Below are 27,747 nucleotides of genomic sequence, written 5' to 3' on the forward strand. Positions count from 1 at the left end.
ACAAAGTAGACAACAAAACACGGGCTATCATAGAGCAAACTTTAACCAACACGACCTCCAAAGTAAAGTTCTGTGAGGAACTATCAGAGCCCTTCGAAATTCGCACAGGTGTCCGACAAGGCGATGGCCTCTCACCTCTCCTTTTCAATCTGGTGTTAGATAAGGTCATAAAAGAATGGGAAACATCACAACAGGGCATAACCTTAGGAAACCTACAGATTAAATGCCTGGCTTTTGCAGACGATTTGGCGATTGTCACGAAAGGTATAAAGGAAACAAAAGACGCTATTGGAAAACTGCACGAAATTGCTTCCAAAACTGGACTACAGATCTCTTACAAAAAGACACAGTTTATGAGCACAAAGAAACTCTCATCTCTGAACACAAAGTATGGCACGATTTACAAAACAGCAAACTTCAAATACCTCAGTGAAACACTACAAATGAGTGGACGTAACAGAGACTCAAATGAAGAAAGAAAGACTAAACTGGACAAGGCATAAAAAGTAGTGTGGAATCATTACAACAAGAAGTCTATCTCACAAAAAGCCAAATTACGCCATTACAACACGGTGGTGCTCCCTGAGGCACTATATGCAGCAGAGACCACACTAATCCGAGGGCATACACGTATCAGACACTTAGAAAAAGTAGAACAGAAAATACTTAGGAAAATATTTGGCGCAACTAACAACAATGGAATATTGATCAAGAAACCTACAGAGGAACTGTACAAACATACGGAGACAATCACAGAAAAGATTAGAAAACGCAGACTACAATTCTATGGACACCTATACAGAATGCCATCACACAGGCTGACCAAACAGATCTTTGACTGGGTAACCACTAGAAACAACAAATGGGTGGCAGAGGTTGAAAACGACCTGAACCAGCTCAACATAACAGCAGACACAATAAACGACAGAATAAAGTTCAGAAACATCATTAAGAAAAGTAAACTACATGAGATACAATGCGACAAACGAACAGGCATAAAATGGACCGAAGAACAAAAGCAAGATCACAGCCAGAAGATGAAAGAAATATGGGCAACCAAAAAGGCAATCAAGATGAAGCTGAAGACACGATGCCGACAAGAAGCATGGACAGAGGACCAGAAACAGAAACACAGCGAGCGAATGAGGGAAGTTTGGGCAGCAAGGAAGGCAGCAAAAGGAACTGGCCATGTAGTTTAGTCCAAATGCGCTCTTTAAGGGCAAAACACCAATAATAATAATAATATACACTCCTGGAAATGGAAAAAAGAACACATTGACACCGGTGTGTCAGACCCACCATACTTGCTCTGGACACTGCGAGAGGGCTGTACAAGCAATGATCACACGCACGGCACAGCGGACACACCAGGAACCGCGGTGTTGGCCGTCGAACAGCGATAGCTGCGCAGCATTTGTGCACCGCCGCCGTCAGTGTCAGCCAGTTTGCCATGGGATACGGAGCTCCATCGCAGTCTTTAACACTGGTAGCATGCCGTGACAGCGTGGACGTGAACCGTATGTGTAGTTGATGGACTTTGAGTGAGGGCGTATAGTGGGCATGCGGGAGGCCGGGTGGACGTACCGCCGAATTGCTCAACACATGGGGCGTGAGGTCTCCACAGTACATCGATGTTGTCGCCAGTGGTCGGCGGAAGGTGCACGTGCCCGTCGACCTGGGACTGGACCGCAGCGACGCACGGATGCATGCCAAGACCGTAGGATCCTACGCAGTGCCGTAAGGGACCGCACCGCCACTTCCCAGCAAATTAGGGACACTGTTGCTCCTGGGGTATCGGCGAGGACCATTTGCAACCGTCTCCAAGAAGCTGGGCTACGGTCCCGCACACCGTTAGGCCGTCTTCCGCTCACACCCCAACATCGTGCAGCCCGCCTCCAGTGGTGTCGCAACAGGCGTGAATGGAGGGACGAATGGAGACGTGTCGTCTTCAGCGATGAGAATCGCTTCTGCCTTGGTGCCAATGATGGTCGTATGCGTGTTTGGCGCTGTGCAGGTGAGTGCCACAATCAGGACTGCATACGACCGAGGCACACAGGGCCGACACCCGGCATCATGGTGTGGGGAGCGATCTCCTACACCGGCCGTACACCACTGGTGATCGTCGAGGGGACACTGAATAGTGCACGGTACATCCAAACCGTCATCGAACCCATCGTTCTACCATTCCTAGACCGGCAAGGGAACTTGCTGTTCCAACAGGACAATGCACGTCCGCATGTATCCCGTGCCACCCAACGTGCTCTAGAAGGTGTAAGTCAACTACCCTGGCCAGCAAGATCTCCGGATCTGTCCCCCATTGAGCATGTTTGGGACTGGATGAAGTGTCGTCTCACGCGGTCTGCACATCCAGCACGAACGCTGGTCCAACTGAGACGCCAGGTGGAAATGGCATGGCAAGCCGCTCCACAGGACTACATCCAGCATCTATACGATAGTCTCCATGGGAGAATAGCAGCCTGCATTGCTGCGAAAGGTGGATATACACTGTACTAGTGCCGACATTGTGCATGCTCTGTTCCCTGTGTCTATGTGCCTGTGGTTCTGTCAGTGTGATCATGTGATTTATCTGACCCCAGGAATGTGTCAATAAAGTATCCCCTTCCTGGGACAATGAATTCACGGTGTTCTTATTTCAATTTCCAGGAGTGTGTGTGTGTCTATAGATATATATATATATATATATATATATATATATATATATATATATATATATATATATATATATATATGTGTCTGCTTGTGTCTGTATGTGTGGATGGATATGTGCGTGTGTGCGAGTGTATACCTGTCCTTTTTTCCCCCTAAGGTAAGTCTTTCCGCTCCCGGGATTGGAATGACTCCTTACCCTCTCCCTTAAAACCCACTTCCATATATATATATATATATATATATATATAATTCTCGGCAATCAGTTGAACAATTATGCGTATAATAAGTTGTTGAAAGTCGTTTGTCGTGGAAAAACTGGCAACTTTGAACATCATTATGTTTTCTGCAAACAAAGTTGTATTTCACAAAAGTTATTAATTGTCTTCATAATGTTTACCACGTATAGTTAACGGAAGAGGTAGAAACGATATTCCGAAATGAATATGTATAGTGTAAGTCAAACGTTCGAATTAGAATAGAGACCCCCATGAACACAAATTTGCTGTGGCAGGTATGAAATATAAACTCCATTACTCGCTCATTACACTTGAAGGACAGATGTTGAATGGGCCAAAACGAGCCACCGCATAACAGCGTAGTTGCCTGCTAACATTGAAAGAAGGTAGATGCGGCCCTAGCGCAACTTATAACACTGTCGAAAATCAGTGCGTACGTGAGAGCTTTGGTACACCGTGTTAAACAAACGGAAAAATGGAGGTGGTACAATTGGAGAGCCATCTGGCCCCTTTGCATGAGAGTGATGTGATCGAAGAAGATTCTATACACAGTGAAGTGGCAAAACAACAATTGAAAGATGCGTTGGTGTATTTTGAAAGCCTGTTTCGCAACAGTAATGGAAGCCATGGTAATTGGGGAAGAAATGTTCCAGAATACGCTGCAAATGCTCGCCAAAAAAACCCTCGTTCATGATGAGGAACTGATAGACATTAATGAAATCGACAATAATAATGCCTACAAAGACGTTGAAAGGAGTCCCATTGCCAACAAATCATCAGACGAATACGAGCCAGACGAGATGAAAAAAAAATGGTACGACTATATCTCTCTAGATTACAAAATTAGAGTTGTCAATCTGGCCAAAGAACATCCAGGCTGGAGTCTCAAAACTCTACAAAAAAGGCGGTGCTCTCGTTTGACAAATATGGGCTATTTATCCAGGTGGGAAGAGCAAATCAAACGTGGTGGTAGCAAATTTGATAAATATTGTACCATCGATTCATGGGTGCATGATCGCTTCGTAGAAGCTCGACATAACTTCCAGCAAGTTACTACCATAAACCTGCAGCAGTGGGCTGCAAGTCAGTTCCCAGATTTTGACTTCAAAGCTTCAAAAACATGGGCCACCAAATTTAAAAAGAAGCATGGGATTCGGCAACGGAAAATCACAAAATGTGTTTCCTGGAAAGAGACGGCTACCCAAGACCAAATTTTGGCCACAGCGGACACATTTTGGATCCAGACATGAACACTGATAACTAACTTCCACAAAGATTTCATAATTAATACTGATCAAACAGGTACGTAAAGAGCTGTTCACAAATTTCATATGACATGTTGATACAATATGATAATCTGATATATGATAGACAACACAGATTTCGTATATTTCTTATATAAATTAATTTTTATATTTTGTTTGTCAGGGTGCCAGTACCAATCCATTTTCAACAGAACTCTCGCTGAAAAAAGGTCAAAGGCTGTCCTGGTAGCCCGACACGACATGAACAAGGTGACGCATTCGTATATGGCACAATATTCAATCACGATGTCTGGACAAGTCTTGCCTATTGTTTTCGTATGCCTCTAAGAGCCCACAGGTATGTTTGAACCCAGAGTACAGAAGACAGTTGACGAGTACACCAAGAAGTATACCAACATTGTTATTACATCCTCCAAATCCGGTAAACAAACAACGGGTTTGTTCATGGGCTTCTTGCATAATGCTTTGCAACCATACATATAAAAGAAAGAATTTCTCCTTCTGATCGACTCTTGGGGTGAGCAAATGAACCCGGCATTATACAATGAGATGTTCCAGGATGATAAGAAGTTACCAACGTGCACTATAAAAGTCATTCCTCCAAAGTGCACTCCTCTCGTCCAACCATGTGCCGTGTATTTTTAGCGGCAGGTAAAAAATTTGATGAAGCACCTTCAAAATTGTGCTTTTTAATCGAACAAAACCATGACATCAACTCCAGAGACGATTGTATAAAAATCCAATCCATCGTCCACCACCAATTGTCTTCTCCAATTTTTGCCGATATGATACGATACGCGTGGTATGCATCAAACCTGACGAACAATAGAACAATTTTTCAGGTGTGTTTCCCAACAAATAATTTAAAAAACAATTGTTCTTGTAAAAATGCATCGTTTATCAGATGTGTTTGATGTTGTGCTGTTTTCTGCTTTCCATGTTTCTATGATCACTCTGGTTCGTGCGATACTCCAGCTACTTCTGGTCACTAATTGTTAATTATGTGTGAGTGTATACCAAACTTTTCAATAAATTGTGTATACTATATATATATAGACACACATCGAAAGTGCTGGCACGTCGATAGATACACAAACAAACACAAACATACACACAAAATTCAAGCTTTCGCAACCTTCCGTTGCTTCATCAGGAAAGAGGGAAGGAGAGGGAAAGACGAAAGGATGTGGGTTTTAAGGGAGAGGGTAAGGAGTCATTCCAGTCCCGGGAGTGGAAAGACTTACCTTAGGGGGAAAAAAGGACAGGTATACACTCGCACACACACACACACACACACACACACACACACATATCCATCCGCACATATACGGACACAATCAGACATTTGTAAAGGCAAAGAGTTTGGGCAGAGACGTCAGTTGAGGCGGAAGTACAGAGGCAAAGATGTCGTTGAATGACAGGTGAGGTATGAGCGGCGGCAACTTGAAATTAGTGGAGGTTGAGGCCTGGTGGGTAGTGGGAAGAGAGGATATACTGAAGGGCAAGTTCCCATCTCTGGAGTTCTGACAGGTTGGTGTTGGTGGGAAGTATCCAGATAACCCGGATGGTGTAACACAGTGCCAAGATGTGCTGGCCATGCACCAAGGCATGTTTAGCCGCAGGGTGATCCTCATTACCAACAAACACTGTCTGCCTGTGTCCATTATTGCAAAAGGACAGTTTGTTGCTGGTCATTTCCACATAGAAAGCTTCACAGTGTAGGCAGGTCAGTTGGTAAATCACGTGGGTGCTTTCACACGTGGCTCTGCCTTTGATCGTGTACACCCTCCAGGTTACAGGACTGGAGTAGGTGGTGGTGGTAGGGTGCATGGGACAGGTTTTACACCGGGGGCGGTTACAGGGGTAGGAGCCAGAGGGTAGGGAAGGTGGTTTTGGGATTTGATAGGGAAGAACCAAGAGGTTACGAAGGTTAGGTGGACGGTGGAAAGACACTCTTGGTGGAGTGGGGAGGATTTCATGAAGGATGGATCTCATTTCAGGGCAGGATTTGAGGAAGTTGTATCCCTGCTGGAGGGCCACAGTCAGAGTCTGATCCAGTCCCAGAAAGTATCCTGTCACAAGTGGGGCACTTTTGGGGTTGTTCTGTGGGAGGTTCTGCGTTTGAGGGGATGAGGAAGTGGCTCTGGTAATTTGCTTCTCCAGAATTTCCCCTCCAACCTCAACTCCTTTGGTTCCATCAGATTCACCTGGTCCCACTCCAAATTCCATGCCACTTACCTTGACGTTGACCTCCATCTGTCCAATGGCCAGCTTCACACATCCGTCCACATCAAACCCATCAACAAGCAACAGTACCTCCATTATGACAGCTGCCACCCATTCCACATCAAACGGTCCCTTCCCTACAGCCTAAGTCTTCATGGCAAACGAGTCTGCTCCAGTCCGGAATCCCTGAACCATTACACCAACAACCTGAAAACAGCTTTCGCATCCTGCAACTACCCTCCCGACCTGGTACAGAAGCAAATTACCAGAGCTACTTCCTCATCCCCTCAAACCCAGAACCTCCCACAGAAGAACCCCAAAAGTGCTCCACTTGTGACAGGATACTTTCTGGGACTGGATCAGACTCTGACTGTGGCCCTCCAGCAGGGATACAACTTCCTCAGATCCTGCCCTGAAATGAGATCCATCCTTCACGAAATCCTCCCCACTCCACCAAGGGTGTCTTTCTGCAATCCACCTAACCTTCGTAAACTCTTGGTTCATCCCTATCAAATCCCCAAACCACCTTCCCCACCCTCTGGCTCCTACCCCTGTAACTGCCCCCGGTGTAAAACCTGTCCCATGCACCCTCCCACCACCACCTACTCCAGTCCTGTAACCTGGAGGGTGTACACGATCAAAGGCAGAGCCACGTGTGAAAGCACCCACGTGATTTACCAACTGACCTGCCTACACTGTGAAGCTTTCTATGTGGAAATGACCAGCAACAAACTGTCCTTTCGCAATAATGGACACAGGCAGACAGTGTTTGTTGGTAATGAGGATCACCCTGTGGCTAAACATGCCTTGGTGCATGGCCAGCACATCTTGGCACAGTGTTGCACCGTCCGGGTTATCTGGATACTTCCCACCAACACCAACCTGTCAGAACTCCGGAGATGGGAACTTGCCCTTCAGTGTATCCTCTCTTCTCGCTACCCACCAGGCCTCAACCTCCGCTAATTTCAAGTTGCCGCCGCTCATACCTCACCTGTCATTCAACAACATCTTTGCCTCTGTACTTCCGCCTTGACTGACATCTCTGCCCAAACTCTTTGCCTTTACAAATGTCTGCTTGTGTCTGTATATGTGCGGATGGATATGTGTGTGTGTGTGTGTGTGTGTGTGTGTGTGTGTGTGTGTGTGTGTGTGTGTGTGAGTGTATACCTGTCCTTTTTCCCCCTAAGGTAAGTCTTTCCGCTCCCGGGGTTGGAATGGCTCCTTACCCTCTCCCTTAAAACCCACATCCTTTCGTCTTTCCCTCTCCTTCCCTCTTTGCTGATGAAGCAACCGTAGGTTGCGAAAGCTTGAATTTTGTGTGTGTGTTTGTGTTTGTTTGTGTGTCTATCAACATGCCAACGCTTTCGTTTGGTAAGTTACATCGTCTTTGTGTGTGTGTGTGTGTGTGTGTGTGTGTGTGTATGTGTGTGTACATTTGAATTACAAAAAACAAATAATAAAAAATAGTTGCATGGCGCGAGATTCGATCCGGCGACCTTCGAATTACGAACCCGAGTGCTTACCGCTGCGCCACGACGCTGTAGAAAATTATTAATCGTAGAGAGTATTTCATCGCAACAGTTTCTTTTAACTATCGATTTTCTCAACAATGGCTGGAAGTGCATCTTGGTGCTTTGCCACATTACACGTCTGGCCATGAGCTTTTATTATACACAGTATGAATCGAATCTGAATTTCACAATTGGTGGACTCCCCAAGTAAGTGATGTGTTACGTCATCAAAATCCCAAGCTGGTTGGAGGTCGCTCTCCTTAATTGTCCAAATGTTCTCAGTTTGGGAGAGATCTGATGAACTTGCTGGCCAAGGTAGGTTTTGGCAAGCAAGAACAAAAGCAGTACATACTCTCACCATGTACAGGTGGGCATTATCATGCTGAAATGCAACCCCAGGATGGCTTGTCATGAGGGGCAACAAAACAGGACATAGAATATTGTCAAGTTACCACTTTGCTGTAAGAGTACCATGGATGACAACCAAAAGAGTTTCACTATGACCTTCACTCTTGGTTGTCTGGCCTATAGTTGGCAACAATCAGGTTCGTATCCCACCACTGTCAAGGGCTCAGTTCAAAGGCTGACTCATCACTGAAAACAGTTCTACTCCAAACAATGTGATTCCAGGCCAAAGACATCTATGGAGATGCCTGGTCTGAGGTGGGATTCTAACTGACTGTTACCCACAATAAAGTCTGAAAACCGGAAGTGATGGTCTGGGGTGCCATTTCATTTCATAGCAGGACCCCTTTATTGTCAACCATAACACATATTGAGTCTGCTGGTGCTAGATTTTGTTTTGTGTGCAATGAAATCTTATTTGGAAAAAAATGTGTACAGACGTAAATGATGATTTGGACTTTCCATTAAGATACTTAGCCACTGAGAGTGACATGGAGGAATCTGAGGAAGCATATTATTAGAGACAGAAAATGAAATTGAGGGTATAATAGCTAGTCAAAAAATTATCAGGTTGGAGTGTTGATTCTAAATAGTAAAGTGTTTTCAGGCATACCTGCTCTACTGAATTATTTTGTGTACAAGTTGAAATTTAAGGAACGTGAACCATTCTCCAGGAAGCCTTATGCTATCCTGTTTTCTAAGAAGGAAGCTGTGAGAATGAAAAAGAGAAAATTTTGGTATGAGGAATTATTAAGTGATCAAATAGCAGGTACAATAAACCACTGACATAATAAGCCCAATAACTATGTTTGTAAACAATAGGAAACTTAGTAATATTTTTATGTCTTAAAATCTCAAACAACCTGAAATTTCTGATTATCTACAAACTCTAGTTACTAGACCATAAATGCTGTTCATTATACTGCAAATTATTTCATGTGCACTGTTACTGTCATATTTTGGTCACTGTGCATCATGCCATCGTGAAACTCAACAAATACTGTGACTGTGAATAACAATTAAGTGAGTTTTCTCCCACATGTGTTTGCAAAGGAAGATTTGCATGCTGCTTTACCTATATAAGCAGCATATTATAAAAGTGATACTGGCTGTCAGTTACAGTATAGTGATATTAACATGGGATGAATGACATTTAGAATTCATTTCTTGTTCTGAGTACATCATTTGATACAATCTTTCATATGGTCATTTTTCAGGATATCTTCTCAGTACAGCAAGATATGAGTCATCAAGATTTGTCAAAACTGAGTGCAACATCAAACAACAGGAAAGGAGTCCATTACAAGATCTCCGATTGAACTGACTCCAGGATGTGCTGCCTTCCTGGTGGACAAACACAGATGCTTACACCCTCCATTGACAGTGGCTAACTACATCACAGGGATCACTAGTCTGCTCACCAGCTATGATTCCATCTCTGTAACTATCATGAATAAAAGAGTTTCTTAATCACAGAAATTTTGTCAGTCGACTACAGCCAGCAGCACCACTGCAACCTTTGTCCAGTAGGGGGAATGGCACTCCATTCTGACTTGCCAGCAGCTCAATTTACCCACCACTATAGAAGTCATATACTAACCTTTACATTATGCAAATTTCATTAGAGTAGTAAAAATTTTTCTCAGTATGTAGACCTATTTTTATGACTGACTGTAATATATAAGAACTAAGGAAAATACAACTATCATGATTTTCCACTGATCACATAATTCATAATTCTAACATCTGTGTTTGCATACATTGCTAAGATCAAAGTCAGAATCAGAATTTTTATTGTCCCATAACAGAGTTAAAACACAAGATTTAATGTATAGAGGTCTCATCAATAATGCTAATGAATGTACAAGAGCAAAGTATACATGATGACAGTTGGAGAACTTATTTTGCCACATAAAATCCACTCATTTGAAAAGTCTCTTATACCAAGACAGTAAATCTTTCTTAAGAAATTAGTGTTTGAGATTGATACTTCTTTAACGTCTAATAATACCCACAAAAATTACATTATGCTGATATCTGGGAACAATAATACTGTCCTTAAGAAAAGTAATAGTTATAACACAGACCTTAAATAGAGTTTAGTATCATCTCAGTAAAATAAGAGCTTTAGAAATGTGTTACTATACCTCAATGTCTGGAAATTTGCCTTTGAGGTCTGGTGGAGCATCAGATGAAAGAGACTTAAATGCATCAAGTATTGGGCGATATCCAGTGCATCGGCAAATATTTCCACCAAAAGAGTTTTCAATATCTTCCAGAGTAATGTTCTTTCTTCTCTGTAACAGACTGTTCAAGTAAAACTATTAAAATATTTGAAGATGACTTTGTTAGTTAACTAGTTATTTGCATGTTACATGGATCATAATTACAACTTCATCCTGTGATATGGAACAAGTCAGTTTTAAAATTATTGTAGGCCCACATCTTCTCAGGAGAAAAATACAAAGCTGCTAATCACCTACATGATTTCTAAATTATACACTGACAGAAAAAGTTAGTAAACCTGGAAAGGTGATGTTGATTCTGATCCAATGATGGCGTACACCACATGGGCTATAGTAGATATACTGATAACTGTTTCAGCATCATCCACCAACAGATAGTGTTGTGGCATAGCTACCAGAACACCATTTGTGTCTACTCGTTAATAGAGAATACTCATACTCAGAAGGCTCAGTGTGGTCCAAATATGTCAAGCAAGGAGGCAACTACACCACAGAGACACACTTGTGATTTCTATGGCCAAATGAGTGAGTTTGTAAGGTGTCAAATTGTGGCCTTCTGAGTAGTAGGGTGGTTCTTTTGGAGAACTGCCACACAGGTTGGAAATACTGCATTAGTTGTGCAATGATGCTGGTATCAGTGGTCACACCTGTAGACAGGATTCTGGGTGTACACACAACACAGATGCCCACCAAGGTATACCAAGAGATACTATTGTAAGGCCACTAGTGGCAGATCATACAGCTCCCAAAGCATAGACAAGAGGGATGTGAGCCCAGATATGTCAAGATGAACTGTTGTGGACCAATTATCAACAGAGGGACTATGAGCATACACAGCTCTACCCTGTCTTCCACTCATGCCACAGCATCAATACATATGGCTCAACTGGTGTCATCAGAGGATGACTTGGAAAATGGAATGGTGCACTGTGTTCTTCAGCAATGAAAGCAGATTTTTCCTGCATGCAAGTGATGGTTGTTTGTGCATATGTCGTAGACCTGATAAACACTGTCTCGTACAGTGCATTCATCCAAGACATGCTGGTCCCATTCCAGGCCTATGGTCTGGGGTGCAATGAGCTATGACCCTTGTTGACCTTTGGCGCTTCTGGAAGGGACTTTAACTGGCACTTGGTATGTGCTGAATGTTGTTAGACCCATTATTTTGCTGTTCTTGCAATAGGAAAGTGATTTGTTGTTCCAACAGAATAATGCTTGCCTGCACACTGCCTGTGAAACTCAATGTTCTCTGCAAGGTGTGAAGCAACTTCCCTGGCCAGCACAGTCTCTGTCTCCTGCTGAGCATGTGTGTGGTATGTGGGGATGATAAGTGACTCGTGCAACTCACCAGCCAACAACTCTTATAGAACTGCATGAACAGGTCAAGCAGGGTTGGAATGAAGTATCTCAGGACAGTATTCACCATATGTACAACTAATTGGTTGCCAGACTCATCACCTGATTTGTCACCCATGAAGGCTACACCATGTACTAACATGACTGTTTCAGCATGGGTCGATACCCGGGGCCTCAGAACTGCTTGTACAATTGATGTGTAAATGTAATCATTTTATTTACTCCATATGCACTGTTGCATCAATAAATCTTGAGTGTACTGAAAGCCTCTAAAAGGATGTACTAAATTTTTTCTGACAGTGTATTATATTTATATTTCACTATGTTGCTATATTCAATGTCTCTCCCTCTTTCTGACACACACACATACACCATACTACTATACATTTAGAAATTCTTGTATTGAGTAGAAGGAGCAATCAAATGAGTAGGGAATTCAGTTTGTGTTTGTTATTAATCTTATTATTCATTAAATTCTCTACATTCCTGGTGGCTGTTCAAATATTTTTACAGTTGAATACCTCACTCATTTCTGTGTCATACCAAGTCTAAGAGATGTACAGTGTAAATCATCTCTCCCTCTAGCATTATGCTTATAGATGTTAACTGTTGTTTTTAAACTGTGGTTCAAGCTGACAAGAAAGCAAATGTACTGTGAGGATGTTGTCACAGAGCACTCTACAAGAGGCTATAGACTTGACACCACATATTATCCTAGAGCAGTCTACAAGAGGCTTTAAAGTGTGTGTCGGTACATGATGAAAGACCCCCCAGGATATCATAAAGTTAATATTTACTAAAAAATAAAAAAAATGAAACACAGATCGAACATAAGAAATGACAAAGACATTAATTATGAATGCGTGGTGAGGCTCAGACAGACTAAAAAACATTCACTGAATTTTTTGTACAGGATTTCGTTTCTCTTCTAAGAAGAAGGACAATGAAGATGTGCAATTTTAAATATGAAGTATTATGAGTTCTATGTATCATAAGTGTTCAAGAGTAATAGTATATTGAACAACAGTATCAAGTATTTTTTATTTATTGATGTGAAGTGAAAACCATATAATGAGAATTTTCTGGATTATGACAAGCGCCGATGTTCTCGGAGTCCACTGCCTGCAACTACAATTGAAATGTAAGCAAAGTCTGACAGCCAAGAAAAATTCAAATATGCACAGAATTCACCTATTTTTTTGTGTTATAGTAACAAATTTCTATGACATTGTTGTGAATCATAAAAACTAATTGACTACTATATTTTCTGCTTGCATGAATCACTACAGGGAGCAAGTATTGCAAAAAGACAAAAATTGAGGAGAAATTTTGAAAAGGAACAAGAATTGGGTGCAGGTTAAGTAAAAATTTTCAATACTAAGCTCATTTGTTTGGCACAGCAAAGGTAGAGCAGCTACTCTAGTTGCTTGCATGGTTACGCTTGGTAGCACCTCTTTTGAAGTAAATTGAAACCTTTTCCCCATTATTCCCTTTCCTTGAATTTTATTTGCAAAAAAATTACAGAAATTTTTCAGTGTGATACGCACTGTCAGTAAAAAATTGTGACACAATAGTTTGCACGTCATAACTGATGTAAAACAAGCTTTGATATCACGTAAATTACAATTGTCAAGTATAATAATTAGCACATGAAATTTTAACATTTTGTGAAATTTCTACGTTTTGCATATTCATACGACATGACAGAAAAATATACGTCTGTTGTTGATAGCGATAGCAAAAATGCAATCAGCCAAGATGTCATAGAATTGCGTGATTGAACAATTGAAGTTCAGCGCTTGCCTACTGCAGAAATTTTAAGTAGATCAGAGGTAAATGTCACAGGAGTGACAAATGATAGCGATGCTCAACGGCAGAACAACCTTGATGACACAATGTTTACAACTGACAAGACAATGCCACGTATCTCCCGGAGTGACATACTGCTCATGAATGAAAAATTGGAGAGCAATTCCAATATGAATTTGGCAACACGTTACGGACACTATTTGGTCACAACACAAACATTAACTTGGGAAGTACAGCTGACAGCAACCACAGTAGTACAACTGAAGCACTGCTATGGCAGTTACTATCTAACATAAATGTGAAATTTGATGTTCTGAAACACAATATGACCACCAATATCAGTAATTTGACACAAAATATGAACATGGTAAAATAGCAACAAATCACTGTTACACAGGATCTAAATGCAATGAAGGAAGAACAAACACAAGTATTCGAGGAGTTGCAAGACATGGTCTCACAGAAATTTGATGACTTAACCAAAAATTTTCACACTGAAATCAACGAAAAATTGAATGATATGAAAACACAGGTAAAGCATGAAATACTTTCTGAAGTTAACAGTAACATTACGGAATTAAAACAGAAAGTAGATTCTTTTAATGACCATCATGATCTAGTAAAGCAACAGATAAAGAAAATCACAGACGCAAACACAAACATTGAAGCCACACAAAACCAGTTGGTTTTTACAGTAAAAAAGGTAACCACTGTAGTTAACAAACTAAATAAGGACTATGAAAATGTACCTCTAGCTGTAGAAGAGCTTCCTTTAAGGGTATCAACATTAGAAGTTGACTCAGTATGTGATAAGAAGAAGAGCAAGGCAGGATCAATGCAAATCTGAGTGATATAGTTAGTGAAGCTGAAGAAAGTATATTAGATAAGGGCAAGACCATTGCAGAGAAGTTAGTAACCAATTGTAAGTTATACACAGATGTAGTAGAAATGGCTATTCAGAAAAAAGAAAATGGAATCATGAACAAAGTAAACATTAACATACAAGCTGCAGAAGATAGGATCCGCAATCTTTTAGAAGAAAATATTACCGGATCTCGAAATATGCATGTAAATAATACACATTCTACAGTGAACATACTACAGCCTGATGGTATTTATCCACAAATTGTCATGATTCCCACAGCAGGTGCCAGTGACAGTTGTAGAGTGCCAAATGTAAATGTACCCACAACTCGGATACCTGGACAATTACCAGACGGAATTACAGGTAACTACAATAACAACATAAATACCACTGAAAATGCCCACGTGTCTGTCACCTACTTTTGCAGATGAAGGTTTTCTGAGACTTCGACAGTTTCACACACTCACTACTGAAGGTAAAAGAATGAATCCTGTAGTATTTACCTGTGCTTTTCGTCATGTATTTCCACACAACTGGACAGAAGCACAGAAAATCAGATTTGTCGTGGGTTATACTCAAGGTGATGTGCTTTTATGGGCAACTGAAGTGGCCGAGTATTGCAGCACTAATATCCAATTTGAACGAGCTGTCCTTCACAAATACTGGTCTGAGGTGGTGCAAGAAAGACTCAGATCCGAGGTTTTCAAGCCTGCACCATTCAGTGGCAAATACGGTAGTCTACTTGGATACTTTGAAAAGTCTCTGAACAAGACATGCTACTGGGAGAGCACGATATCAGAGGAAGACATGTTAAAAATGTTGAAAAGTCATTTGGCATTGCACACTTGAGAAAAATTAGTTACAACGCTAGATCACGACACTAAATAATTTCTTTCATTGCTCGATTCTATCAACTTCATCTATGAGGAAAGACCTGTACCCCATAGAGCAACAGGAACTCAGGCACATCAACAATATAGTTATGTTAATCAATCAGTAAAATGTGATTTAAACACACAGCGAGGTTGGACACACAACAGCAAAATTACATAACCAGAGGTAAAGAGTATGGTAACAAGAATGGAAAAACAAATGATTTAAAAGAAATTTTTGAAACAACAGGGGTAATTTCAACACATGAGCAAATTACAATTCACCATCGCAAGGACCTATGCTGAACATAAACAGAAACCATCAGCTGCAGCAGTGGCCAATGCACGGAAATAATGCCATGCCTTAAGCTGTACCGCAGCCGACCTTTGGGCAGCAAAATAATGGCACAGCAGCTAACGACACAAATTGGCGAAGTACCCACACAGTGTAACTAATTGAAATTTCTCCAGGTAATGAATTAAGTCACACTACACCATCGGAAAACACCAACCAGTCTTAGTTAAGCCCCAGGCTATTGACCTCCCTGGGAGAGGGGGCAAGACAGAACTACAAAAATGTTTTATAAAGTTTGACAAACAAGGTAACATCAAGTATGATTTGTATCAGCATGAGTTAGATGCAACAGGTAATATCCCGGAAGAACAGGTACAAGCAATGATTAAGGTGAAAATACTTAACATTGCCACACAGGTAATTTCAGATACAGGTCCAACTACCAACCTAATGTCAAATGCACTTTTTTGTGAATTGAAGAAGAGAGGCAAATTCCCAATATTTCCCATCCAAAATTGCAAGGTGCAAACTGCTACAGGCAGTAAGACTAAATTGGTTTAACATCATGCACTTATTCTATTACAAACTGAACATTTTACAGTGGAGTTCAACTTTCTTATAATTGACAAACTTATAGGTAATTGCCTTATTGACATGGACATGTTTAGAACATACAAAACATAGGTTGACATAGGTAATGGTAAATGCCACTTTCATAAAAAGGATCAGATTTTTTCTATTGATTTAGTCAAAATACCTGATGAAAGTAATGAAACAAAACCAGAGTCAAATGCAGTACAATATTCCTTTCCAGCTGTATATTTCACAAACAAATTTGATACGGAATAACAAGCAAACACTGAGGTTAGTTACAAACTGGTAGATCAGAAACTAAGTGGATCACAGGTACTAAATGAGATGCAATGACAAGAACTTTCTAACTTGTTATTTAAGTATGCCAATGTTTTCAGTAAGGAGCCAGGAGTAATCAAAGACTATGAAGATAAATTTGAAGTCTATCCACAGGAGACATTTTGTGCAATGTCAAATCCTATTCCATAGGCAAAATGATAGGTAGTAAGGGAAGAGAGCAATCATATGATTAAATGGGGAAATATACAACCTTCATTTTCACACCATTGTAGTCCAATATAACCAGTAAGCAAACCAGATGGTTATGTAAGATTAGTTATCAATGCTAGAGGTATTAATAAGATTATAGTACCAGTATGCATGAGACCAGACAATTTGGATGAACAGCTTCTTAAGTCTTATAGTACAAAATATTTCAGTATACTCATTATCAGGATGTCCTACTGGCAAGTAAAGCCCCATGAAGAAAGTCAAAAATATACAGCATTTGTTTGTGGTGGCAGAAGATATGAATTCTGTATTCTACCTTTTGGACTGAACATTAGTGCAGAAGTGTTTATATCTGCACTGGACAAGGTTTTAGGACCAGAGTTTCTTAACAAAGTCACTGTTTATGTAGACAACATGCTAATGGGCTACACCTGCTTTTTTTTAGAACATACCAGGTTCATTGAACAGGTGCTTTAATGATTTGCAGATTACGAGTAACAGCCAATTTTAAAAAGTCTAGTTTTGGTAAGGAGCAAGTCAAATTTTTAGGACATGTTGTTTCAGAACAAGGTATATTACCTGATCTGAAAAAAACTTGATGCCATACACAATTGTCCAGCATCAAGGAACAAAAAACATAAGTGTTTATATCTGCATTGGTCAAAGTTTTAGGGCCAGAATTGCTTAGTAAAGTCACTGGTTAGTAAGCCTTCTTAGTTCTAACTTCATTATTTCGTAGGTTCTTACCACAACAACTGATTAACAGTGATGAGTTGCTCAACTTGTTACGAAAAAATAGGCTTTAGTTATGGGATGATAAGTGTCAAGAGGATTTAAATAACATTAAGCAGGCATTAGGTTATAAGTGGCACAAGAAAAGGTGGCTGAACTCCTTCATCACATATTGGCTCAGTCTGGAATACTTTGTGTAGACTTTCCTATTTTCACATTGCTGCCACATGCTAGCAGTACCTGTATCATAAATACACAGTGAAGCTAAACGTTGCAAGTTGAGTTGGGAATGCTGATCATCCACTATGTCAGCATTTCCATTTCCTCTTTCACATTTCCTCTCTCCGCATCAGCCTAAAATATTTCCATAAATCTGCCACCACCCATCGTGTGAAATGTCTGTCTTTTGTGCCATTTATAACTCATTCAGTCACATCAAATGTCAACAGGAAGAAAATGGGCCGCCGGAGTGGCTGTGCGGTTCTAGGCGCTACAGTCTGGAGCCGGGCGACCGCTACGGTTGCAGGTTCGAGTCCTTCCTTGGGCGTGGATGTGTGTGATGTCCTTAGGTTGGTTAGGTTTGATTAGTTCTAAGTTCTAGGCGACTGATGACCTCAGAAGTTAAATCACATAGTGCTCAGGGCCATTTGAACCATTTGAAGAAAATGGGATGAAGTCATAAAGAACTGGGGGATATAGATATAGAATGTAATGGACAACAAATAAAGCAAGTAAACTCAGCTAACTTCCTGAGTATGTACATAGACTGCAAACTAAATTGGTCCAAACAAATGCTAGACCTAGAGATAAGGCAACATTCTACAACATTTGCCTCACACATAACTGCATCAACCACACATAAAGAGGCCATAACAGCTGCTTACTTTGGATACTTCTATGCACTTTTGTCTTACAGAATCGTTCTTTTGGGGCAACCAGCCCTTGGCAATAAAAAGTTTTTATTGCTCAGAAGAGAGCTATACACATCATGAGTGGTGTCCTACCAAGGCACTCATGCGGCAATCTGTTTAGGAAACTACAGGTATTTACAATGATATCTCAGTACATATACTCCCTTGTATACATCATTAATAAAAACCACTCTCTCTTCAAAACCAATAGTGAACATCATAGTCACAAACAAGGTCAAAAGAGGACTTTCATAGTAACCAGTCAAACTATTCCCTTGTACATAAAGGAGTAAATTATACAGGCATCAAAATTTACAATGCTCCAGCCAGTGTCATCAAAAATCTTGCTCCTGAAACCCCAAAATTCAAGAGCAAACTGAAGGAAGAAGTAGTACAAAAGTCATTCTATTCAATCAGTAAATGTTTTAGTGCATAGGAGTAAGTTTTTATTATACGACTGAGTTAGCCATTCAATGTAAGCATAAATGTAAACTATTTGTTGCTGTAATGTTACATTGTTGCTCAAATACTTTGATATTGTTAATCTGAATGTGTACACGTAAGTATTAATTCTTATGTATGTAATATGTATGTAATGTAATTTCTTCTATTGTTCCATGCTGTTACTATGAGTCTTGTCACGAATTAACCATAATGCGTGCTGCTGTATTGATAACACTGTAACAATACTTACTTGTTGCATGCCCTTGGAACCCCATTGCTAACAGTGTGGAAGGGACTCACAATATAATAAAATAATAAATAAAATAAATAAAGAATGGAAGATCACTTAAATACCGTATAACAAGAACAAGAGGAAATTCAGTATTGATCCATATGGTCCATCAGTAGTGATCATTTCTCATTCTGAAGATGATAAATCATTCTGTACTTTCCAAGAGTTTCTTAATCTAACACACTTCATCCTCAGTTAGTCTGATGTAATCTATAACTTTTGATAAAGCAATGTGTTACCCAGTGTCTACCTAGCTGGTGAACAATGATCAAAACAGTGTATGCATTTAGCAGTAGCTAATTAACTTAGAATCATGAACTATTTGGAATTTGGTTATTTCTTAGGGGGTGCATGTACATTGGAACAGATGATTACCCTGCACCTCCAACACAGGAGACGATGGCAGTTTTGCTACACATTGCAGTACTTGCTGGCTAGGCAGTTATTCCATCTATGACATCCCAACCCAGAGAAGCAAAATGTGCCACCAACAAAACTGGCATGCCATGACAATGGTGCTTGCATTAGGGAAGATATAAAAAGAGTCATTCTATCTGTCAGATTCGTGTAGATTCGTAATGTCAGATTGTGTTTAGGTAAGCTCAGACTGAATGTATGAACACTCACTGTAACTGTGGTGTTCCCTTATAACATCACTTGCATCAGGAGGATTGAAAGAGGTACTTTCTATTATTTATTATATAGTTGAGATTTGATGACAATTTATACATTCCTTCACAAGAAGAGGTGAAGAAGTCTACATCAAGAACTAACTATATGGCTTGTTTGAACAGTATTTAAAGAGGCAGCAGTTCATAGTTTAAGTGTAACAGCACCTCCAGTATAAATATACAAATTATTTCAGACATAGGGACCACTCCATTCTGGCAGCTAAAGTGCAGAATCCAGAATAATTCTGTGTTGGAAAATCAATGAAATATGAATGAGATGTATATACTAAAAACAAGTCAAGAAGAAACTGATAATTCTGAAGGAAGATTTCATTAACAAATATTGTTGTTGTCCTTAGCAATGTAGTCAACAGCAGAAATATTATGACAAAGCAGTTAAGTATTGACATCTAAAAAGAAATAATACACTTTCAAAGATGTAATAAGCAACTAAATGAGTTGACAATAACTGCATCACAGAAGAATTTTTAAAGTCTGTGAGCTGGAGGTCTGGCATCTGAATCTGCAAAAGAACTGCAATTGTCTCACCAGTTCCACAGCTAACTCATGGCATCAAGCAGTGGCTGTGTAAGATGCACATCAATCTTCAGCAACGCTGTTCACCTAGTACAGCAATCCAGCTTCTCATCAGTGTCACTACACACCATACTATTGAGCGACTGTGCTGAGCTGTATTTAACCCAAGCTGCTGTTTTATAATGTGGTGGTTATGCATTTGTTATGAGGTAATAAGGAGTAGTATTTGTAACTGAAAGTTTATTAGTTTTGGTCTCTGGAGTTGTCAACATAGTTGACAGCCAGCAACTAGAAAAGATTCATTTTAAACTTACTATGGTCTTGACTATATGTCATTAGAAATTATAAATATGAATTAAGAGGATTACACAGTAATTTTACTAACTCTTTAATACTTAATGATAATATGGGAGAGTTAGTATACACAATGCTAAATTGGATAGCTTACCAGATGCAAATAAGACTTAATTAAAAGTGAATATAAAAGAATGAAATTCTGATTTACATGCTCAAGGTATTAGGTTAGATACAACAAAAGCAAGCATTAAAGCTCAAGGTGATACACTGGATACTACTAACATGAACATAAATGTTCAGTGAGTTAAATTTGAGCAAATCTGTTTCTGAAACCAATATAAAATTAGATTTAACTAGTATCAATCTTGGAAAGTATAACTGACTCATGTGAAGTAAAAATTAGAAATAAAAATCAAATACTTATATTATAATGTAATATCATGAAAATAGCAAAGGAATTACGTTAAATCATAGCTATCTGATCTGATTTTGTGGTAAATCCATTAATTTCTGGTTTTGTTGAGTTAAATATTGAATCAAAACAAACTTCAGACAGGAGTGTCAGTCTAAATATTTTAAAATTGGATACAGATCAATGTAAGGTAGACATTTTAATTTCCATTTTATCAACTTTGAAACATTATAATAGTGATGCACTTGAACTAAAGATTCAATCAAACATTGAGATAGTTGTTAACTTATCTTCTTCATCAGATACAGTAACAAATCAATCTACACTCCTGGAAATGGAAAAAAGAACACATTGACACCGGTGTGTCAGACCCACCATACTTGCTCCGGACACTGCGAGAGGGCTGTACAAGCAATGATCACACGCACGGCACAGCGGACACAACAGGAACCGCGGTGTTGGCCGTCGAATGGCGCTAGCTGCGCAGCATTTGTGCACCGCCGCCGTCAGTGTCAGCCAGTTTGCCATGGCATACGGAGCTCCATCGCAGTCTTTAACACTGGTAGCATGCCGCGACAGCGTGGACGTGAACCGTATGTGCAGTTGACGGACTTTGAGCGAGGGCGTATAGTGGGCATGCGGGAGGCCGGGTGGACGTACCACCGAATTGCTCAACACGTGGGGCGTGAGGTCTCCACAGTACATCGATGTTGTCGCCAGTGGTCGGCGGAAGGTGCATGTGCCCATCGACCTGGGACCGGACCGCAGCGACACACGGATGCACGCCAAGACCGTAGGATCCTACGCAGTGCCGTAGGGGACCGCACCGCCACTTCCCAGCAAATTAGGGACACTGTTGCTCCTGGGGTATCGGCGAGGACCATTCGCAACCGTCTCCATGAAGCTGGGCTACAGTCCCGCACACCGTTAGGCCGTCTTCCGCTCACGCCCCAACATCGTGCAGCCCGCCTCCAGTGGTGTCGCGACAGGCGTGAATGGAGGGACGAATGGAGACGTGTCGTCTTCAGCGATGAGAGTCGCTTCTGCCTTGGTGCCAATGATAGTCGTATGTGTGTTTGGCGCCGTGCAGGTGAGCGCCACAATCAGGACTGCATACGACCGAGGCACATAGGGCCAACACCCGGCATCATGGTGTGGGGAGCGATCTCCTACACTGGCCGTACACCACTGGTGATCGTCGAGGGGACACTGAATAGTGCACGGTACATCCAAACCATCATCGAACCCATCGTTCTACCATTCCTAGACCGGCAAGGGAACTTGCTGTTCCAACAGGACAATGCACGTCTGCATGTATCCCGTGCCACCCAACATGCTCTAGAAGGTGTAAGTCAAGTACCCTGGCCAGCAAGATTTCCGGATCTGTCCCCCATTGAGCATGTTTGGGACTGGATGAAGCGTCGTCTCACGCGGTCTGCACGTCCAGCACAAACGCTGGTCCAACTGAGGCGCCAGGTGGAAATGGCATGGCAAGCCGTTCCACAGGACTACATCCAGCATCTCTACGATCGTCTCCATGGGAGAATAGCAGCCTGCATTGCTGCGAAAGGTGGATATACACTGTACTAGTGCCGACATTGTGCATGCTCTGTTGCCTGTGTCTATGTGCCTGTGGTTCTGTCTGTGTGATCATGTGATGTATCTGACCCCAGGAATGTGTCAATAAAGTTTCCCCTTCCTGGGACAATGAATTCACGGTGTTCTTATTTCAATTTCCAGGAGTGTACTTGGGAAAGACTATTAAATTTTGAGACATATTTTCACCTGAAGTGGTGGAACAAATATATAACAGAGTTTTGCCTACAATTTAAGAAAGGTAACCTAGATTTTAGTTGTTCTATGACGGGCAGTGTTTATGACATGTCTGGTGATAGGATAAGATCATGTACTGATATTTTCATAACACGAAGTATGAATGATTTGGCGTCAACATTAAACAAGATAAAGACTGCATTGGGTTTAACAATATATTTATGTCAAACTTTATGGTACAACAGATATTAACTTTAAATATTTACAGAAGGTTGAAAGAAGATGACAAGATAGTTTGAAATTTAAGGCAGACTGCTATGTGCATGTGTTAAGCAAAATGAGGAGTATGGTTTGATTGGTACATCTGGGAAAATATATTGGGTGCTCCTTTCCAATGCCACAAGCATTCAGAAGAGATAGTTAATTTCCTTGAATTTAGGAGAGTTTATGATCTGTATGAACTTTGCAAAATTATTACTGAAAGGCTCTCACTTCTTTGTTATAATTTTTCTTATTTAAATTTCCATATAACAATCTCTTCCTCCTTTCCTACATTATCTTCTATAAATTACATTTCTTTCAATATCCTATCCATAACAATTAGACAACAAGACACTAGCTACCATTTCTGTAACAGGATAACTGTTACAAGTTATCTCACAGGTGTTTTCTACATCTGTGTTTACAAGTAGACAGAAAATATAGGAATGACCATATCTGTTGCAGGTATTATTATTGTGGAACAAAATTCCATATTTCCTTAGGCAGTGTAGACGACAGACTCCACATGGTCACAATTATTTAGTTTTTGTGGCAAATAAACCCTTAAATACCATACTAAACACAGTTCATATGGCTACAGAACGGGTTTTTCTTGCCTACCTTGTTATATGGTCACAATTATTTAGTTTTTGTAGTGAATAAACCCTTAAACATACTACTAAACAAAGTTCATACGACTAAAGAATGGGTTTTCCTTGCCTGCCTTGTTATATGCAAATAACAAGTAATAATAAAAAAATAAAAATTCAGTCATCTTTTGTGATAAAAATAATATGCTACTTTCTGTATAGTGATAATGTCTAATTACAATAAAATGGAAATTTTATCTGAACATGTAACTTAAATACAAATTCTGGTACTGGCAGAAATGAAGCTGTGAGGATGGGCTGTGAGTTGTGCTTGGGTAGCTCAGATGGTAGAGCACTTGTCAGGAAATTCGAGTCTTGATCTGGCACACAGTTTTAATCTGCCACAAAGTTTCATATCAGCACACACTCCGCTGCAGAGTGATAGCAACAGCACATAGGTGCCAGATCTATTGCACAACTAGCTTAACATTTCATGCAACTCAGCAACTGCCAAGAATAATATAAAGAAGAAAAGAAACTGTAGGATCTGTTGGATAAAAATCAGTTTGGCTATAGGAAAGATAAAGGCATTAGAGAGGCTCTTCTGATGTGACACTTCATAATGCAAGCAAGATTGAAGAAAAATCAAGATACACTCATAAGGTCATTTGATATAGAAAAAGAATTTGACAATTCAAAATGCTGCAAGACATTCAAATTCTGGGAAAAATAGGACTAAGCTACAAGGAAAGACAAGTTAATACAATATGTAAAAGAGCCAAGAGGGAACTGCAAGACTGGAGGACCAAGATCAAAGAGCTCAGGTTAAAAAGGGCATAAGACAGGGATGTAATCTTTTGCCCCTATATGCAGAAGAAACAATGACAGAAATAAAAGAAAGATTTAAAAGTGAGACTAAAATTTAGGGTGAAAGGATATCAATGATAAAGTTCACTGATGACATTGCTATCCTCAGTGAAGATGGAGACGAATTACAGAATTTGCTGAATTAATGAACAGTCTAATAAATACAGAATATGGACTGAGAGTAAACCAGGAAAAGGGAAAATATTGAGAAATTGTAGAAATGAGAAAAATGAGAAATTTCACATCAAAATTAGCAAAGTAACTCTACCGGCGGGTAGACCATTTGCCTGGTGCAAGTCTTTTGAGTTGACACCACTTTGGTGACTTGCTTGTCAATGGGGATGAAAGGAGGATGATAAGGACAACACAACACCCAGTCCTTGAGTGGAGAAAATCTCTGACCCAGCCAGGGATTGAACCCGGGCTGTTTGGTATGACTTTCCGTTGCACTGACCACTCAGCTAGCAGTGGCGGACATGGAGGAAATAAAAAACAGACTAACAGAGGCAAAGAGGGCATTCATGATCAAGTGAAGCCTACTACTATCGACCATAGGTCCTAATTTGAGGAAGGAACTTCCAAGAATGTATATTTGGTTCTCGGATCTCATTGTTGTGGGGTAGTAAATCACGGACCTTGGGAAAACCATAACTGATGTGAATCAAATCGGCAAAGAACAGAACATGTGGAAAACTCTGACAAGATGAAGGGACAGAATGTCAGATAAATAAAGGAATACTCAATTCTGAAATGAAGAGGTTGGCCCAGGGAAGGAATTCATGGTGGGCTGCATCAAACCACCCAGAAGGCAGATGGCCAAAAAAAGCAGTTACTATATATGTTATTTTTGGTATATTAACTTGAGTATGACTTCACTTTGTGATATTGATTGATGATAATTTTCTGGCCAATATCACAAACACTGTATATGTTTAAGGTACTAAGCAACCATAGATAATGTTTTTAGGAGTTTAATTGGAAAGATTGGAAAGGTGCAGAATGTTAGCATGATAACATCAAAGAGGAGAAGAACAGGTATCCTTGCATAGCAGTAGAATAATAAGCTAATATCAGGATGAAATCTACTTGGGACTTTATAGTACAGCAACATGATACATTTGCAATGAACAAAAGTAACCTTTGGTCACACTGAATGAAACACAGAGGAGTACACATAAAAGACAGCAGAAGGGGAAGCTCAGTAATCAGATAAGGATACTAGATAATGTAAGAGTACGTTATCTCAAAGTACAGGAATAGAGAGAAGAGTGATGTATAACATTAAACAAGATACTGTACCCTTACATGTAAATGGTGTAATGAATAGGGTACATGTAACAAAGAAAGAGGACCTGCCCCTAGAGGGAAGAGAATGGAGAGATGCAGGAACACTGCCTCTGTGAAAATTTGATGCTGGCAAGGAAAAGGCCCTCTGAGGAAGGTCATGTATCAGATAATTTCTGCAACATTACAAAAGACAGGGACCTAACTGTCTTGTACTTGCCTAATTCATATACTGATTTAATGAAAGAATGACAGGGACATACGTATCTGATACCTCTGATAGAGGTCATTCATGAAAGGAGTTATGATGTTGATGACTTCCAAAGCCAATGTAGATTCACATAAATCACTTCTAAATTACGACCAAAAAGAGACATACAGTGAGCTAATGGGGTGCATATGGACTTATCATGATGGCCAGTGTTTTCTGGATCAGGAAATTCTTCCAGGCTCCTGTACAGAAGTGGGACAAATGTGGCACACAAACTCCTTACCTTGAGAGTAGCAGCATAAGCGGGTTTATAAAGCTCTAGCTCTAATATATATGGAAATAAAGACATGTAACGTTTTTAAGCCCCTACTGTATAGGGTGCCACGCATTTCACATGTGTGGTACCGACCTGCCCTGCCTTATGAACTTACTTTGTAGGGCAGCCTGCATGTCATGGGATAAAAGGTTTTCCAAGCCCTTGACATACAGGCTGTGCTGTATGAGAGGTGTGTTGTGGGTGAAGTACCAGCCTGCTTTATCAACCTCTTCTGCAGTGCTAGGGAAGGGTTGATATAGATAGGAAGAGATGGAGAGAGATGAGGACAGGAGGGAATGGATAAGGAGGGAGGGGCGGGAGGGGATCGGTAGTGAGAGAGTGAACAGAAGGGAATGTACAGAGAGGGGGCAGGGAGAGACGGACAGCAAGAGAGGAGGTGGAGGAAATGGACAGAGTGAGGGGAGGATGAGATGGGCAGTGGGATAAGGAGAGGAGGAGATGGATAGAATGAGGAAAGGAAGGAGGAGACAGGCTGAGAGATGGGAGGAGTAGATGGACAGATAGGGAGGCAGTGAAGTGATAGGCAGAAAGGGTGGAGGAGGAGATGGAGCAAGAGGTGTGTGCATTATGTGGCATACATGTACACAGACAAATCTATGGCGAAAACATCTTGCCCCAAGATGACCAACATAGTGGAGTTTAAAATGCTCAAGCTCTAATGTTTATGAAGATACAGACATGCATGTTACTAAGCCCCAGCTGTAAAGACCCTCTACAACAGGTGTGTTGTGTGGGAATAGTGTCGACCTGCCTTATCGACCTCCTCTGTTGGGCAGCCCACATGACAGGTTCCTTAAGGGCAATATGGGCAGTCAGATAGTAGATATTTAGCATGCATATGTGTATGTATTGCCTCACCCGATGACACCTTTCCCCCCCCCCACCCCCCCCACCCCCCTCCGGCTTATGGCTTATGACCACTGCTCATCTCATCTCCTCCCATCTTTCCACAGGCAACAACCAAGCCTGAGCAGTTGGGTGACTGTGTGCTCAACCATGCATTAATTGCAATTGAAGATATGTGTATAGGCATGTGCAATAAACAACTAGTAGACTTTGGCTTGCTGGCACCTCTGATAGAGGTAATTCACAAAATGAGTTATGATGTCGATGACTTCCAAAGCCAATGTAGATTCTCATAAATCACTTCTAAATTACGACAAAAAAGAGACATACAGCGAGCTAATGGGGTGCATATGGACTTATCATGATGGCCAATGTTTTCTGGATGCACCTGATGGTAAAGGGGAAATATTTTTAATAAGTCTACTACTGGCAGAGGTATGATC

At 40.7% G+C, this 27,747-nt stretch overlaps 1 protein-coding gene across 1 annotated transcript in view; it reads right to left on the reverse strand.

The window, feature by feature from the left end:
* The window catches only part of LOC124712230 (xanthine dehydrogenase/oxidase-like), a gene marked incomplete at its 5' end in the record, with an annotated part of 311,678 nt that overhangs the window by 263,561 nt on the left and 20,370 nt on the right, over positions 1-27,747 (reverse strand). The window contains 1 exon segment of the mRNA XM_047242525.1: positions 10,456-10,620. Coding sequence (XP_047098481.1) covers positions 10,456-10,620 — 165 coding nt within the window.

This window comes from Schistocerca piceifrons, chromosome 8, assembly GCF_021461385.2.
Source record: "Schistocerca piceifrons isolate TAMUIC-IGC-003096 chromosome 8, iqSchPice1.1, whole genome shotgun sequence".
Taxonomy (NCBI): domain Eukaryota; kingdom Metazoa; phylum Arthropoda; class Insecta; order Orthoptera; family Acrididae; genus Schistocerca; species Schistocerca piceifrons.